This window comes from Candoia aspera, chromosome 3, assembly GCF_035149785.1.
Source record: "Candoia aspera isolate rCanAsp1 chromosome 3, rCanAsp1.hap2, whole genome shotgun sequence".
Lineage (NCBI taxonomy): Eukaryota > Metazoa > Chordata > Lepidosauria > Squamata > Boidae > Candoia > Candoia aspera.
In genome coordinates, this window is record NC_086155.1 from 110303885 (window position 1) to 110322674 (window position 18790).

Below are 18790 nucleotides of genomic sequence, written 5' to 3' on the forward strand. Positions count from 1 at the left end.
TTTGTTTTTGTTAATCTGAGTCTGTGATTGCAATGATTTAAAAATAAATTACAATAACACATTACAGTATTCATAAGTAGCAAAACAAGTCCAAGGATGGTCTGCATGATAAAAGATGCACAATTAAATATCTGTTCAGTTCACCTACCTCTGTCCTTTGTGAACCTGGATACTGACATATACAGTAAATACCTCTAATTTCAACTGAATATGGTCAGCTTCAAATTCTTCTAATATTGTTGACCAATTGCAAAGTCAGTTTTGAATAAGAAGTGGAAAAATACCTTTGTTTTTCTATTGAATTTGGCAGAGAGAAGAGCAGCCTATCTCTGAGCAGCCTGAAGTCCATTAAACTTAATTCTATTGCCTTTTAAAAAAGAGAAATGTCTGCCTGGGCAGAGATCAACATAATATAAAAATTAAAACATCTACAGCTGTCTTCAATGGGGAAAATGACCTTTTCTCCTACTACTATTTAAGAATATTTATTTGTATTTACATATAAATTTTAACACGTAAAATATTGATCATATCACAGAGCTATAGTTTCTGCTTCAATGTATAAGTATGTTTCACAGAAGTAATGCTGAATAGGTACAATATGTGACACTAGTGTATGTCCTGGAAATAATACAAGATGTATGGTTGTTTGGGAAAAGCCATGAAAGACAAAATAGACCAGGAGACTGAGAAATTCAGCAATATAGTAACTGCATCTAAAATGATTTCAAAGACATTTCAAATTTGAAAGATAGTTCCTAAAGAGCCTTAGAATTTTACCATTCATTAGAAATTAGTTCAGTAAATGAGAACAGGGCAAATGTATATTATGTTCTTCACTGCTTCTTGATATTATCATTCCACAAATACAAAATACTATAAAAGAAGTACTGGTATAAGACTCTTCACTGACATGTCATTGTTATCCATTTTCTCTGACTCTGCGTACAAATGCATTGAGATTTAGGTATACAAAAGCTTATTGTGACATCAAAGTATTATGTGATAAATTGGGCAAATTTTATCAATGAAGCAATAACACACAATATGCTTTATCCAAGGCACATTTTTCACAGGGGTTGTCATAACACCTGATGGATGTAATACTTTTTATGGAATGGGTGTCATCATGTGCTTTTCTGCAGCTGAAAAGATGAAAGGAATGAAAACAAATTACTTCTGTAATGTACAGTATAACATAAGCATTTGATATGTGCAGTGTTATGGAATGAATAAATGGATCTGCTATGAATAAAAATAACTGAAGCATTAAACATAAATAATCTGAATTTAATATAGTTATTATACATCTTGGAGAATGCCACATTTTCATGTCAAATCTGAGAGATACTGGATCTGATACTGGGGAAGCCCTTGAATTTCTACATGTGAGCAATGCTATACTTCATATAATGTCAGGTCCAGCATACTCACATGCTATTTCTGGCCACTTACTGATATTGACATAACAACAGAAATAACTACACTACCTTTTTCCAGGAGTGGTAACTGAAACATTTGCTTTGATCCTCAGACACTGATGACACCACTGAAGAAAGTAAGGAACTCTTCCCTGAATTTAGTGAAGCAATGGAGACTGACAACCCAGACTTGAGGAACAGTTTTTCCTTTTTGAAGTTCAATTCCTGAAGAAATATCAGCGGAGAAGATGCTACTTGTCAGTACTTGCCTTATCCAAAATGCTTGGATCCAAATACACTGTGGATTATGTAAGTTTAGAATTGGGTGAGATAGCAAAATATATGGGCAGGAAAGGATAGAAACTAGAAATTATATTTGCAAAAAGTTGAACTAATGCTTCTGGAGTTTTTCTTTGTTTGCAAGTGAGGAGAAATGACAGAAAGCCAGTGAGCCCTGTACCTTTTAAGTAAAATACCCACATAGCCAAGTAGTACATGTGTTAAGCATTTTTATAGAAGTTGTAAGAATTGATGAAACACTGATATTTCTAATGCAAGAATGGCGAATGGCATGAGAAGTGCCAGAGATGATGCTGATACACTCATTGTGAGAAGTGCTACAGATTTAGATGTAACAGTTATCATCATCAATATGGATATACTAGTCCTTCATCAAAGCTATTGGAATGTGGTGATACAACATGCAGTGGAAAAATCTATGAGATCACCAAGTTCTGGATTTGAGGGAGGCAAAATTCTCTTTCTCCCACATTCTAAGGGTTGTATTTCACCAGGTCTTTAGCTGGAAAAAGCAATCCATCATATTCAGTCTTTTTGTAAATACAAGTGTGTGATTCAGCATCATTATCTGGATGATGCCCAGAGTTGTTGCTACACAAGATGGGCGGCGAGGAAATATGATAAATAAATAAATAAAAATAAAGCACCAAAGAATGACTGACTTAATCAGGCCATCAAATATTGTTATCAGTGGATAGAATTGTGGGAATATAGAATAAAGACTATATAAATCAACTACAATATATGAGCTTTACATTAAAAAAAACTCTGTGAGAAAGGAAACTGATGTGTCTTCTCTAATTCTCAATGCTTGGCAGCAGCGTATTCTAATTTCTGATGAACACTTTAGTGGTTACTACAAACATACATACTATAACTCCATTTTTTTAAAGTAGTTGACATTCATTCATTCCACTTTTAAAGTGTACCAAGACACTTAGTAATCCATGTTCTTAGGGTGAAACAATAAAATGTTTGCTAACAAACACAAAATATTTAATTCAATATACACATAGAACATATATTTAGAGCTCTATGAGAATATAATACGAATATAAATAGGAAATATGTAATAATCTGGCTTTGATCTTCAAGTTAACTGGAAACTAAAATGAAAATTATATAGCAATAATCACATAATTAAGATCTCTAATAAAAACTGTATGTTGAAAATGTCATTTAGTAAATGAACAATGTATGCAACAGACGGTGAAACTATCTGTTTAGCCAGCCTTCCCCAACCTTCTAAAGATGCTGTGAAATTACACTGTCAGAATCATCAGCCAGCCTTAGCCAGGCTGTGTGGGACTTGTGTAAGTTACAGTCACAACACATCTGAAGGGTCCCAGCTTAGGAAAGATCTTTAGTAAGTACTAAAATGTTATACCAAAAGAAAAAGAAAAAAAGATATTTTGTTTGTTGACTAAGGATACAGGACTGTTGAAGGTATCATAGCAAAGAACAGGGCTCCTAAGGTGCTACAGCTCTAGGGTTAGGGATAGGATAGCAGCTTGTGCAGCTTATAACGAACTTCCTTTTAAGACTGGAGATACACATACGTGTTTTGTTACAGCCCTTATTTCAATACTGACATTACATTTTATATACATTATATACTAAAAATTCAAATAAATTCAAAAGACTTGGCGGCAACACTGAATGGTTACAAATAGTATCAAAGCACTTTCAAAGTTAAAAATGTACTGGATGTCCTGATTTTGAGGTAACAATTTAATGTAGATCCATTCCAGAACAAAAATAATATAAAAGACTCCTACCTGATTGCTGAAAGTCTCTGATGTTCTTGTTGTTCTTAATGTATAGAGAAAAAATGTTGTAATCTTGAAAATATTTCCAGTTCTACACAAATACTGTATTTGATGTAGATACTTATTTTCTCCTGCTTCTGATCAAACTACATATATCTGGAACACTTAAGTTTGTTTCTACTTCAGAGAGGTGTGAAAGCAGACTAGAGCTCCCTCTGTTGTTAGTTTTAGTTCAAGAGAATTTGAAGGACTATGTGCCACAAGCACGATTGTTGCTCTCTAGTACTGACTAGATTCTTCCAGATGCAACTTTCTCTGTCTCCCAGTCCTTCTGATCCAGTTTAAAATGCACTAAGATCAATCCTGAATGTCTTGACTATTTTCAAACATCAGGACGCTATGATACAGGCATGTTTATCTGTTTGCAAGTCTAGAGTCTGGCTGCTGCTGAACACAGAACTATCATCCAGTCAGTGTTGATTTGCTGACCAGCAGCTGAGAGCTTGCCCTACCCCCCGAGAGCTGTACCTAAACACACCCCCGTCCCAAAAGTAAAGAGAATACATTGCTAATATTTCCGTGCTCGCAGGGTGTCAGGCCTCCTTTGCATTCTGAACTCCTAATTGCTGGCATGCCCATAATTCCACATTTGTGGTCCGTTACCTAATCACACAGAAATTGGGAGGCAGACCAATCTCTCCAATGACAACAGTATAAGGTACTGCTGTTTCTGAAGTGGTATTCACTGCCTCAAAACAGTGTTCCCTCTGACTGTGGATACCATGCCACTGACCCAGCCAAATTCTTTGCAATTACAATCACCCTTCCTTGGTTCCATCAGATACACCATTGTTTCTCAACCTTGGCAACTTAAAAGATGTGTGGACTTCAACTCCCAGAATTCTCCAGTCAGCATGCTACATTATGCCTAGCCTTGCCTACATGCCCTATACTGGCCATGGTTGTGACCTTGGCAATGGATGGTCATAAAGCTATTTAAATATTTACATCCCTCTTCAACAGCTAACATCTTACACTATAATTGCATGTGGGATACCTTGGAGGAACATTATCTTAATCTCTTCAGATACCTAATTATTACAGCTGGTGACTTCAGTGCCACACTTGGAGCAAATGATGATCTACTACTTACACATGGCAATAAACTTGCATTGGAAGTAAAACAATAACTGGAATAAGACAATGGCAAATCACTTCCGTATCATGCCATGGTAACTGTCCATGTAAGCCACCAAGAGTCAAATTTATTTATGTTTACATATAGTTTTTTTTTAAAAAGAGAATGCATGTGCTATTGTACTCATTTAGTGACAATTGGGACTGGCAACTTGGTCATTAAGCAAAGCAGTTGCTAAGTGAAACCACAATTGTGTTTATAATCTTACTTCAGCTTTCCTTTGCTTTACAGACCTGCAAAGGTTGTAAATGTGAGGATTGGTTATAAAGTAAGTTTTTTATCACCATAATTGTGAATGGTCACCAAATGAAGCAGTCGCCAAAGGACGACTATCTGGATTAGTTTTACACCTATTAGCTCAACTGAACTAAACACACAATGTGTTTCTTGATAAAATATTTTTATTGGAAACATGTCAGGTTATGAATAAATTGTTCTCAGGCATTTTCAAGAATATTTCATTTCTGCTTGCTTCAATTGTTTCTGCTTTCCTTACCTATTCAAATGAGTTAATAAACTTTTATTAGCGATGACTAGAATAATTGGAAGAACTGAACCCCAAAGTATGGATTCCTGGTCTACATAAGGAACTTGGATAGATCTTCTTTGATCTCAGCTTCATCCCAAGGTCCGTGGATATTGTCTTTGAAGAGCTGCAGCCTAATGAGGCAATAAGGGCACAGACATGAGATGGTGATCAAAAGGAGGGCAAAAAGAACAGTGCCAACGCTGGAAATGGTAAGTAGTCCCATTAAGGAAGACAAAGCAAAGAGCAAGGTAACTATCATGTAGCAACAGGGGGTTTGAGCTTTGAGTTTCTTCTGTAGCATAGGCCATAGGGCAAATATTTGGATAGCAAATGTCACCATGACAAAGGCATGTAAGGACCGTGGCAACCGTGAAGCTAAGCAGACTGAAGCAAAGATAGCCATGTTGAGGGACAGTGTACTGGACACAATAGCTGCATTTGCCCCATAGTCATAGAAGATCAGATGTCCTAGGAGCATGAGGGCAGACATAGCATAAATAGTGTCGGTGCTGATGGACTCAGTTAAGGTCTTCAGCACAGGAGAGAAGCCATAGGTGAATGCCACAAATATCACAGAATTCTTCAGATCTCCCCACCGTGTCTGGCCACTTTGAGTTCTTTCTCTCCCTGAGTCAACGGCATCAAAGAGAACATAACCAATAAGGGAAGAGATCAAGCCAGCTCCGAACAGCCACTGGGGAGCCAGCAGGCCCATATCCATGTACCACCAGAGGACGACAAAGACGCAGACGCTACACAGTTGCTGTATCACCACTCCAGATTCAAACACCACTGCCCAGTACTGGTACTTGCGTGCATGGACATTCTTGCGCAGCTTCTCTAAGAAACTTTGATCCACATAGTTATCAGGAAATGATTGCCTCTTATACAACACTTTCTGCCAGTGCTGCCTTGTGGTATGTTCCAGTTGGACACAGAGTATATTTCTAGCCATTACTTCACAGTTCTTCACAGCATCATGCTATGATAGAGCTCATATCATCTAGAAACAGAATAACATAATTTATCAATGGCTTGGTAGATAATCAATTTCCACATACATAGACAATTTCCTCAATTTAATCAATAAAAGTTGTTCTCACTGAAGGCTGATGGTTTGATTAATACCACTTGGTTCTGATAAGGCAGGCCAAAAAGCAAAAAATGCAAGGCCCTTTGGAATTAGAGAAATCAAAAGGGCTTATATCTTCCTATGGAATTGAAGATGCATGGCATTGAGAGGGCTGGGAAGAGGAGAGAAGAGTCAAGCTTTACTGTTGCACAACAGTCTTAGTTGTAACTGTAATGTTTTTCTCACTATGAAAAATTCCCACTAACTATTACTATCTATGTTTGCAACACTGGTAGCTAATGCACAGAGAATGCACCTCTTACTCATGTATCTGCATTTTTAGAACAGCTGTTCCCAACCTAGCTATTATATCTAAAGGACTTATGGTGCCAGTTCATCTGAAGAGTGCTAGATTAAGGCAGGCTGTTTTAGAAGTGAAACACCATGCCCCTGTGTGCAATTTAGCAAGTCGCTCCTCCTATTAGTCAGATTCTATAGCTTCTCTGCCATCTTTTTTCCCAAACCTTTAACTGTGATAAGAGCAGCTCCTTCTGCTTTTCTAAACTGAAATATTTGTGTGGAGCGTTCTTACTATGTACCATCCTGTAAACACTGCAAGTTGTGTGCAGCAGAATTATTTTCTCTTTGTTGGAACACAGAGAATATTCTGGTGCCAAAGTAGGGCGTAACTTTGCATTTTGAGAGCGGCAGTCCCAGACTGCAATCAAGATAGACCGAAAACCACGGAATAAAGAAGCACCGCTGTGGTGGGAGGTTTCATTCTAGTTTCCTGTTTGGAGCCGTGCTCCTGCTGCACCTGTTCTGAACAATTGTACTTTAATTCCCTCCAAGTTGAAGTAACTACACTTTCATTCCTTCGGTAGTCAATGCAGGAGAGCCCAGCTATCGTAATGAACCCGAACAGGCAAAAAGAACGTTCTGAAATGAAATGAAAAACCCTCCCTTACCTCAACTAGAATTGTGACCCTCAGAAAAGGAAATTCTGCTGTGACGACACATCCGGGTCGGGAATAGAAGTTGGATTCGTGTTGCCCTCTGCTGGCCAATGTATGTATGGTCAAAACGCTTGCAAGTCCTTTCTCGTAGGATTTGCTGCTCACAGGTCCTTTTCGCAATCCAATAGGGGAATTGCCTCTGCCGGAGACGGTTGTAAGCACATTTGAATATAAAAGGGATTGCATGTTTTGAGATATGACAGACTTGGATGCACTCTTGCTTGGGTATAAATTTTATTGAATTTTAGAGGGAAGTGTTTCCAAAACAAAAAAAATGCCTGGTCCTTAAACACACTTTTGCAATCAAAAAGTATCTCACCTCAAAAGCTACTACAGCACTGTATCTCTGGCTGAGGATTGCAGATACATGCAAAACTTGGATTGTGTGAAACTGACTGTGGCTGCTATCTGGGTGAGGAAAGGCAATGACAGATAAGCAGGGGGGTAGGAAGAGGGCAGTCAGTCAGTGAGGGTCCAGTAAATGAGATTTGGAGGAGGAGGGGCGTGTCACAATATTTGAAACAGAGGTTTCAGACTGTATCAGAGGAGTTCAAAGCATTCAGCAATCTCTAGCAGTCCTCAAGAGAGAAGGCTCCACTTGGGCATTCATGTGGAATACACTTCAAACTGGACAAACTGATTTATATTAAATCATGGCCTGGAGCAATCAGAATATCTGTTGAGTGAGCTTCTTTTAACAGAATCAAGATAATCTTTGCATAAATATATGTGCTACAGAGACTACAATTTAAAACATACTTAATGGAAAGTAGAAATAAATTTATTTCTGTGTTAACAAGATTATCAGAAATTTACACCAGAAATTTCAACAGAGAAAATATGCCATGGGAAATATCAGATTAACTGATACTGATGGGACTCCTTTTATTGTGGAGTAGATTAGGAACTTAGAAATCTATGTCAGTTGTGAAAGATCTGGAAAGAAAAGGAGGCTGTTTTCCAGCTAAACAGGAGCAACAAGAACCCTCTGTGTTCTCCCGTTGCATGCAAATAGCTTAAAACATCTCATTCAACAGTAATCCCTACTGAAGGTTTTTCTGTGCTCTGGAAAACTGAGGATAAAGTTTGGTCTGAATTTAACTTAAATGGAAAATATCAGCTTCCAGACATCTTATCAGAGGCTATATTTGTATAGTTCCAATTGTGGCACTTTTAAAGAGGAAAACTGACATGCTGGATGACAACTCACAGGGACACAGACCAACTGATGACAGGGATTTCAAAGTCCATTTGTTTCAGCAGGTAAAATCACAGTTCAGGTTACTGCAATACTAGGTCTGCACTATGACCTCATAAAATTGGGGGACTGTCCAGGCTGTCTCTGAGAATTGGAGACGATTGAACAGATTAAAAAAAAGCTTTGTGTATGCCTAATATCATATAATATAATATGATCCTGCCCTGGCAATATACATCTTGCTTTCTATGGTTATAAGGAATCCAGAGTTCTGCTAATGATGAAAGGCTCTTCTCCAGACATACTACTGTAAATCCACATAGGCCAAATTCTTTATCTAGCACAGGGGAGAGCAACTTGAAGTCTGTATATAATATCTGAACCTCTATTTTGTGGCTACTGAACCCCCTTCTGACCACAAATGCACCATTTCTCATCACTTTAAAGCTGGAAGAAGACTGCAGTGAAATTGGTAAAACAGGATTAATAGTTTGAGTAATGTCCCAAAGTCACCCTCCAAAACCTAGGGAAAAATACAAAAACTGCTGACCTCACTATGTGGATCATTGGGCCTTTACCTTCCCTAAGAATGTTAGGTGGCCTGTGATCACCAAAAGGTTGCCCATTCATGACCAGACTTGACTCAGCCATTTTGATTAAGACAGTTTTGTTTTTAAAGTGTTTTACTACTCCAATTTTTAGAGATATACAGTAATAGTTTACTCTTTATGATAGCAGTCATTCTCAGAGTTGGGCAAGTAGTATCTTTTGCGCTGTCTAGGAACATTGGCCAGTAATCTGCACTATGTAATGCTCTATAAGGTTGCAGTCATATCCTATGCATGATGATACTTATTCTGTGGAGCTTGGGTCCTCATGGATTCCAGGATCCCTGTGGGTACCTCCTTTGATGCCCAGCAGACTCCATTTCCCACTTGATATTTTATTTTTTAAAACATGAAACCTAGTTTACTGAAAAGCAAAGTATCAGCCTCAAGCATAATCATTATTTTTATGAATGTTCTGCTCAATAGATATCCCAGAGGCATTTTTTAGAAAGTAAAAAATGATAGGGGTCTGCAGTCCAGTGCTTTATTTTGCATACGTGTTCCCTGCCAGGAAAAAAAAAGCAAACATAAGTAGAAAGTATTCTCAGAAGCTAGAGAGGATAATGGAAAGGAATTTTCTACTCTGTTAAATGGGAGTTTTGTGACTAGCCATGCCCTCTAGGGAAGATAATTGTGTGAATAAGCCTTTTGGCTATTATTTGTAAGAATTCACATAATACACTATCTAAATTTGAAATGTTCCTACCAGCCAAAAATACGTAGGGATTCCTTCAGTAGAATACTGTATTTAAAACGCCTACAAAGATATTTATTTTTGGTCAACCTATGTGGACTTAATGTGGAATGTGTGGGGTTTTCAGTTGTATTAACCACCAGAAGGTAGGCACTATATAACCAGTTTAATCCTATTTGGGACTCATCCAACATATAGTAGGTAGCTAGATGCTATTCTACAGGGTTCAAATCCTCTATCAGTAGGACTTTTCCACTCACAGACTTTTCCACTTTAGTTAACGATACAGTTAGGTCTCCATATTTGCAGGATCTGTATTCACAGATTCGTGTTGTTATGATGGCATTCACAAAATTTATACTAAAAATCTGGCTGCTGCTCACTGTATTCACCCTAAGTGACAGTGGGGCATGCATATCTTCAGTCTCGCAGTGAGCGTCATCTGAGCAGGACAGCTTGTGAACTTTGTGTGTTGTGTGTGCTTATGTGAATACCCATGGATTCTAAACAAAGAGCATCTAGTGATAGGCAAAAGTGATAACTTTGAACAAAATTGCAGATTCTAGATAACTATTCAGAAGGGCTTACATATGTGGCCATACTTCAACACAAGTACCGTATGATACATAAGGAAAACAAGAAACTGAGATCAGAGAGGCAGTACAAACTGGTGGAATTCCTACTACTACGTTTGTGGCTTGTGGACATAATAAAGTGATGTTACAAATGGAGAATGAACTGTTCATTTGGATTGAGGACCAGCACAAGCAAAACTTGCCATGAACGTTGGTATCATTTTGCTAAGGCTGTTGTTCTTTAAAATAGATTTAAGCAGCAAACTCTTTGTACCAGCAGCTCTGTAGAAAACACTATCGATGCCAGCAAAGGCTGGTTCCACAAATGGAGGAGGTGTTATTCTCTCCATAATGTAAAGATTACAGGCAAGTCTGCTTCAGCTGATCAGGAGGCTGCTAAGGTCTATCCGGTTACAACTCAAGAAGCTCATCCAGAAGGAATATAAGCCTGAACAGGTTTTCAGCACTGATGAGACGGCATTATTTTGGAAGATGCCTCAGTGCATCTATATAGCCATCAAACAGAAGGAGGCCCAGGGATTCAAGGCAGGATGAGATTGGGTAACATTGCTCATTTGCAACAATGCAACAGGCCATATGACAAAGCTTGGCCTAATTTTCCATGTGTAGAACCCAAGAGCTTTTAGAGGACATAACAAGAATATGCTGCCTGTGTACTGGATGTAGAACAAAAGCTTGGACAACAAAGAACCTCTTCCTGAACTGATTCCATTGCTTCCTCCCCTAAGTCAAAGAATACCTGGAGATCCAGCTGTATACAGTATATTAGCTTTAGAAGTTATCCAGGTTGTGGCACTGTGGTTGCAGGAAGGATTATATAGAATCTATCAGAATGCTATATACAATCCATCTTCCATTAAGTTCTCAGAGCAGAAAGATGCAGATGTTACATTATGTCGTGGCCCCATATTCAGGACTTTATATGATTTTCACATGGGGGCATGACATAATGTAACAACTTTATCTGTAATATCTGTACTTCCTCACAGGAACTTAAAATATTTTTACATTGCTTTTTGAAGTGATTTTCAAGGCAACATTTTAAATCAAATTAAGCAGCTTCAGGAACCAAAAATTACCTATCCCCGCTGAAGGCAAAACCACTGGATGATTTCCCCCACATGTAGATCAGCCATGAGGAAATTCTGCCCCCTGGCCAAATGCAGGCTGTTAGGCCTCTCTTTCTCCTCAGTAGCCAGGAGTCCTCAAAAGGAGACAACAGTCTCCTCCCCATGATCTTTTTTATATTCTAAGAGTGATGTACTTAGACATTTGCATTATTCCAAAAAATTCCACTTTAAGAAGAACAAACGCGTTTACTTTTTCCCATTTCCTTTTTGTACCATCTCAGCCAATTAAGAGTTTTGGGAAACTGGAAAGCTTAGATTCGTTTGTGAAATTTTAGTTGGACCCAATAAAGGGATTGTCCAGCTAAGTTTTCTATATAATCTTTTAAAAATAAATCATTTTACAGAATCCACAGCCTTTGGGATGATAGAACTATCCATAGAAAACAATGGAATAATCCAGGCTTTTAGTACTGTTCAGGTTTCCCAGCAAAATTGCACAGCAAAGGCAAAAATACAGATTCTTGTAAATTCAGCTCTTAGCTCTTGCATGGTTTTGTAAGGCATTTTTAAATGTTGAGCAATGGCTATGCCCTTCTGTCTATATGCCTGAAGCCTACTTTTAACTTAGGTTTTCTTTTGTTTCCCACCGGTTTGTTATTCTGCCATCTTTCCCTTCTTTTTTCTTTCTTGTTTTTATTGTCATGTTTTAAATCCTTTGTAAACCACCCATAGTCGTTGGGAGTTGGGCAGCATATATTTTTAATAAATACGTAAATAATTAATATGGTAAAGAGGCTCATCGGAAGCTGTTGCTTGCAGCAGCCTGCGATGTGGAGATGAGGCTTGTTCTGGAGCACGCTAAAGGATTCAAAAAGCCCACGGAAAAGAAATCTCTCTCCGTCTGTCTGGTGGCAATTCTAATTTCCACTCAGAGAAAATGTTTAAAACCAAGAAACTGGATGATCCATAGGAGAATCCTCGGCTAGCTGCCCAAAAAGTGATATATCAAAAGGAGTTTAAGGTCCATTTAACTCGCACCTTCCGACAAGAAGCCCTCTTCTTTCATCTGCATCTCTTTCAGAAAGCCACAACCTCCCAACTACACTTCAACCCCTAACGTCACATAAACTGCGTCCCAGGCGGCGTTGCTGTAAGTTAACCACTCCACTGGCGTTATCAGAAAGAGAGAGAGCGAGCGAGCCAGCACGTTGATAAAGTGGAAAGAAAAGAGAAGCCAACCAGATACCGACCTTAGAGAAACGTCACTGCTAGAGTCGGGCGGTTGGGTTCCGAGGTAGATGGGTGGGGCTTGAGGTAGTGTTTCAGTGCGCAGGCGTGGATCGCTCGTCGCGTTCTCTTCCCTTTCCTTCGGGCTTCTGTGGGTGACGCGTCACATTCCACCTCAGCGGGACCGGACACGAGCGAGATCAACGGACGTGATTCTGGAGAAGCGGCCAGCGAGGTGTTGTGAACGGCCACTGAGGCGTCTGCTATCAGCCCGTCCTGCGAGAGGACCCTCCTCGGCTTGGCCCTGTCTCGTAACCAACAGCAACCGCCACCGAGAGGATGCGTCGCCGCCCCCTGGCCCGAAGAAGTGGACGGGGGAGACGATGAAGGAGGTGCTGCCCCGTCGGCTTCTGATACTGGCCGCCTCCTTCCTCCTCGGCTGCTTGCTCGGGTGAGTGCTTTGACCGCTCGGGGATCTAGAGATGGTGGGAAAGGGAGGGGGGGTAGATTTTGGGTCCCGGAACCTTCTTTTACATCAGCGGCGCTTGCTTCCCGTACATACTGAACAGCAATTATTTTAAAACTTCTCCCTGGCCAGTTCCTGGAGCGAAATTTTAATTTCAGTAGGCTTTCACGCAATATCCGGTATGTGCCCCAGAAGTGAAGAAAATGCCTACTAGCGTTTGGTTTCTGCTTGTTGTCAGGTGTTATTGCTGAAACCAGACTTTTCCCTCCCATGTCTCCTCATGCTTGTCAGAAGCCAATCCATATGGTTTAGAAACTGTGCCAGATTTATAAGAAATGAAATGCTGTGAAATAATTTCTCATTTGAAATACACTTTTTAAAGCAAATGAGGTGACCTTAATATGTAACAGCCTTTTCCAGTCAGGTGCAGTCCTGCAGTCTGTGCTGGCCAGAAATTATAGCAGTTGTAGATATCACACATCAAGAAGGTACTGAATTGGACATATATTTTGTTGTCTGTCTATTCTTGCCATTTAAGATCATACTCTAACTCCTGAGTTTAGCTTTTTAGAAGTTGTGGTGACTAATAGTATTCTGTATAGAAAGTATCTTGTAAAAATATTTTACTAACTTTTTTTTTTATTTACCTATTTTAAAGATTTATAAAGTAGCTTTTTAAATAAACTCTTCCAAAATGCTATAAAAGAACCAAAAAACCAGATTATCAAAATAAAACAATTATTTTATAAACCAATAGTAAAGTAGGTATGACAGTTTTCTTTGTATGACCATTATTATGTGAGCATATAGCAGTTTAAATTTTCAGACGTTACTAAAAGCAGTCCCACATAGAGGACATGACAATAATTGTCATGAGACCATGGATAGTTGAAGCAAGGTCTGTCCAGTCCAGATAGGGTGACAGTGGGATACCAATCTAAACTGGTAAAAGCTCTTTAGACCAATTAGCTTCCCCACTGCAGAATTCAGAAAAACTCTCAAATTATATTTGATTGTTATGATAGAATGCAATTCCTCTTTAACTTAGAAAGGGAATTGCACTCTTTCTGAATGATCAAATATAATTATAAATGAAGTCCAGAATAATCAGGTGCTACATCCACACTATCAACTTGTTTCCAGCCGTAGCAGTCTAGTAACTTCTAGTAACCAATCAGGTCAGAATACAAGTTGTTAAATAAATTTAAAAAGACCTTTCTTGGGCACCAAGTCATTTGCCCTCCTGAGATGAGTATGGAGATGTAATCAAGGGAGATCAGCATGTAAGCTGCCTTGAGCTCTTGAAGAAAAGGCAGGATAGAAATATGTCAGATAAATCAACCAGATAAATAAATCAGGTATTCAGATAGTTAGGATACTATCTCCTCTCCACCTCTGTATGGAGATGGGAGTCACATTCATTTCTAAAACAAAATACTAGATATTATAATTGTTCCAAGTCACTGGGTTATAGATCAACTTTTCTTTGTAGGGAAGGTTACAGATAGTCCTTGCTTACTGACTACCTTGTTTAGTGACCATTGAAAATTACAATAGTTGGGAAAAAACCAGCTTTGTCACCAACCTTGAATTTACGGCCATCGCAGCATCCTGCAGTGACATGATCATCATTTGTGAGCTTCACAACTGGCTTCCAACAAGCAGAATTAATGGAGAACACAGAAGTGAAATCACAAGTTGCGGTCATGTGATGTCTCGCTTAACAACTACAGTGATTTGTTTAATGATGGAAGTGGACGTAATATCATAAGTCCAGCGTGGTCATGTGATTTTTCACTTAGCGACCATGGTGCTTAGCAATAGAATTGCCAGTCCCAATTGTGGTCGGTAAGCGAGGACTACCTGTAGAGCTACACCGTCTCTAGCCCCTGCTTGAAGACTTTCAACAAGAATATATCTCCAACTCCAATAGCTGCTCCTTTTGTTAAGTTGCTGTTCAATTTCTCCTAATCTTCAGCTGAAGTTAGAAGAACAACCTAAGTCCATTAAGTCTAATATGTAATAAGTGCTAATATGTTCCCCTCAGTCTTCTTTTCTCCAGTTAGACAACTAGCTTCTTTCTCAGCTTTTTGACTAAAATCAAGTTTCGTACCATTTTTACTATTCTTCACGGAACACATAGAGTTTGTCCACATTATTTTTAAACTGCAGCATGCAGAATTGCCCACATATTACAACTATTAATACAGCCAAAAACCTCATTAGCTGCCTGCTAGGGCTGTATATAACCTTTAGGAGATTTACAGTATATGAGAGAGACTTTTAAGTATCACTATAAGCTTTACTATACTTAAAAAGATCAGATCAGATACCTACAAAGATCAGAACCATGAAAGCCATGGTATTCCCTGTGACATTCTATGGAAGTGAAAGTTGGACTTTAAAGAAGCAGGATAGGAAGAGCATTGATACCTTTGAACTTTGGTGTTGGGGAAGACCCCTGAGAATATGTGGACAGCCAAGAAAATAAACCAATGGATCATCAAACAAATCAACCCGGAGTTCTCACTCGAGGCACAAATGGCCAGGCTCAAATTAACCTACTTCGGACACATTATGTGAAGACTTAGCTGTCTGGAAAAGGCTGTAGTGCTGGGAAAGATGGAAGGAAAGAGAAGAAGCAGACGACCTGCAGCAAGGTAGATGCACTCAGTTACAGTGGCGATGAGTGCACCGTTTGGAGGCTTGAAAGACCAGATTAGGGATAGATTGTCATGGAGAAAATCTATCTATATGGTCGCTAGGAGTCAAAAATGACTTGATGGCACATAATCAATAGAAGCTTTAGGATACAGTTGATGGTTTTAAAGTTATGATCTGATCTTGTTACTAATGTTAAACTGCAGCTCTGACTCAACAATTATTCTGTTAAATGCGGTTTGGTTTTTAAAAAAGGCAAAAGAACTCTGTGATTTGAAGAGAAAAGAGAACAAATTCTTTAGCAGATGACTCGAGGCTGTTCTTCTTTCGTCATAACACCATCCTTATTGTGAATGCCATCTCAGTCCATTTGTGTTTTAGGATGTCTTTTATTTATTTATTTAACAGGTTTCCCAGCTGGCATGTCTTTTGTAAAGAGAGTCCTGTATCTGTATCTTTGCATTCGCCAAATGAGAACTCTCCTTTGTCAAATGTGGATGAGAACATCCAGGAAAAGGTAAACATTTATAGGCCGTATGGAATAATTTTAGTGCAAATTATTAATGAATTAATAAGTAGCAACTTTGCAGGAAACTATAAAAATGGATGCTAATTTTTGGTGTCATATCAATGTTCTAATTAAGCAACAAAAATGCCCTTTCTTAATGGAATTTATAAATATATGCAGAAAAATAAAAGTTAGCAAAAAATGGTTTTCTAAAGCCAAGTTAGAGATTTGTAATTCATTTGTCTATCTTCCTTACAGAAATGCATTTTCATCTAGATTATATAAAAAGTGAACTTTGTATAGGCCTTTGCTCTCTGTGTCCCTCCTCCAAGCTTCTCTTGTAGGATAATAGGAATTAGGATTTCCGTATTGGAAATTTCCGTATTTCCAGGAGCATTCTGAAATATTTTTTTTGAGGAAGCAGAATCTCAGGTGGCTACAATAAAAGCAGCAAGTCTAATATCCTGACACAAATGCTGATTCTGATATAGCTGATTGTAATCTATGAAATAATTCTAAAAATCATTGCTTGGTTTTAATCAGCTGATAATTTTAAAAGCAGTTAAGTTCTTGCATTTTGTAGAAAATTATATGGCATTGGAGAGAAGTGTATAATGCAGAAGTAGTAACAGTAAAACAAAGTGAGGGTTTATGTTGTCGATTTATTTCATCTTGTACTCATGACGTCATTACAGTAAGTTCAGTTCTAAAGTGAGAAATATGGAATTAAAATAGTTAAAAGCTTCATGAGTTTTGCTGTTAATGCTGCAAGATCAATGAGTTGGTTATTCAGGATGTATGGTTATAAATCCAGATCTATAAAATCATTTCGGAACAGAAAGAGGATGTTCGCATTTGATTAAATGCAGTGCAGTTGATTAGGCATGTCCTGGTCCTAGGGGCTTAGAAACTTTGTAGGCAGCAGAGATCATTGCACAGTTTGGTACATTATAGAGATAGATAGGCAGTGAGAAGATAATTTGGAGAGCATTTTGCCATTTTAAATGTTTATTTTTATTTAATGTGCAGATTAGTAGGAGCAGTCACATGGTATCACAGATGCTGTGGTGCCCACAGGCAGGTAAATCAGTAGTAACAGTGAGGAGGAAATAATGACATTAGCCTTGATACTGACATGTTGATCTTGAGAGAGCTTTAGGAAAAAAGTAGTATATCCAAATCAAATTAAGTTGTAAATCCAAACTTAAACAATGAAAAATTTAAAAAAAGCCTGGATAAGGTTAAAAGTATTCCATTTCAGAGGTGTGTTTTTATGTAAATGGAAGCTGCATTCACTTGAACATGTTTTTGTTCTTATTAGGAGGAGACTGATGGATCCCTTGGAATACTGTCTTTACAATCTATTGATTCCACTACAAATATTTATTCTGAAGATGATTCAGTTGACTCTATAAAACAAAAAGAAGTAAGTCTTTTTAGCTAGTATTTTTAGAAATGATTTTTGCAAGCACTTGATGAGTTTTGATCATGCAGAATGGAACTTAATTAGTGTGATATTGCTTTAATTAGTTCTGGACCAAAATTGGCACAGATGAATTGAGTCCAAACCAGTCTACATTGGTTTATATCGTTTGTTTATTATATATCAAATTTATATGGCCTCCTATCTGACATAAAAGTGACTCTGGGAGGCGTACAATAATTAATTATTAAGGCATACAACCTGAGTTATTGCAAAATGGTGACTAGACAGTACAGTACACTGGAATGGACAGTACAGTGTTTATTTATTACCTGTCCTTTGTAAAACCAAAAAAAATTCCAAAGTTCAGTATTAAATCCAGGGTTAAAAATTGACGCAGATTGTCCAGCATTAGCTTACTACAGGTGGTCCTCGTTTAACAATCGCTTGTTCAGCAACCGTTCAGACTTGCAACGGTGCTGATCAAGTGGTAGTTATGACCAGTCTTTGACATTCGGGCTGTCACAGCAACCCTGCAGTCATGTGATTGCGATCTGGATGTTTGGCAACTGACCTAGATTTCTGACTGTTGCAGCATGCCACAGTCACGTGATCATGATTTGCGACCTTCCCTGCTGGCTTCCCACAAGCAAAGTCAGTGGGGAAGCCAGCTCATGTGAGGTCCTTGCTTAATGATCCTTGCGGTCCTTGCATAATGACAGTAACCGGGGACTGCTGGAACTGCCATCACTAAGCGGTATAGTCACATGATGTTGCGCTTTACAACTGCATTGCTTAGCAATGGAAATTCCAGTCCCACTTACCGTTATCAAGTGAGGATTACCTGTACTTTGCTTCTGGGCCATTTGCCAGATTTATTGAACTGCTTTGTGAACAGGCTTTTACTTGTGGAAAAATACTATTTTCTCTTCTCTAGGCTATTGAGCAGGCTTTCTTCATTTCACTGACACAGATTCTTATTTGGTAAAGATTGCATTTGGTTACTATCCAAAGCATGCTAATTTAAAAGTAAT

At 38.5% G+C, this 18790-nt stretch overlaps 2 protein-coding genes across 5 annotated transcripts in view; one reads left to right on the forward strand and one right to left on the reverse strand.

Moving 5' to 3' along the window:
* Positions 1–5071: 5071 nt before the first annotated feature.
* On the reverse strand, positions 5072–7757 carry PIGC (phosphatidylinositol glycan anchor biosynthesis class C). The gene is made up of 3 exons (XM_063298569.1): positions 7625–7757; positions 7258–7444; positions 5072–6220 (listed from the first exon to the last, which is right to left on the reverse strand). Exon 3 carries the CDS (start codon positions 6170–6172, stop codon positions 5267–5269), a length of 906 nt encoding a protein of 301 aa, XP_063154639.1. The 5' UTR covers positions 6173–6220; positions 7258–7444; positions 7625–7757; the 3' UTR covers positions 5072–5266.
* Positions 7758–12820: 5063 nt separating this feature from the next.
* SUCO (SUN domain containing ossification factor) overlaps positions 12821–18790 on the forward strand; it is a 62677-nt gene continuing 56707 nt past the window's right edge. For 2 of the 4 annotated variants that reach the window (XM_063298570.1, XM_063298572.1), the window contains exons 1-3: positions 12840–13149; positions 16234–16342; positions 17655–17759. In XM_063298570.1, the coding sequence (XP_063154640.1) occupies positions 13082–13149; positions 16234–16342; positions 17655–17759 (282 nt within the window). In that variant the 5' untranslated portion in view covers positions 12840–13081. Of the gene's footprint in view, positions 13150–16233; positions 16343–17654; positions 17760–18790 lie in introns of all 4 variants that reach the window. The other 2 variants (XR_010067605.1, XM_063298571.1) reach the window with 2 other exon arrangements.

Excerpts from the sequence above, each read along its gene's own strand:
- PIGC (XM_063298569.1), bottom strand. The coding sequence starts at position 6,172 with ATGGCTAGAAATATACTCTGTGTCCAACTGGAACATACCACAAGGCAG.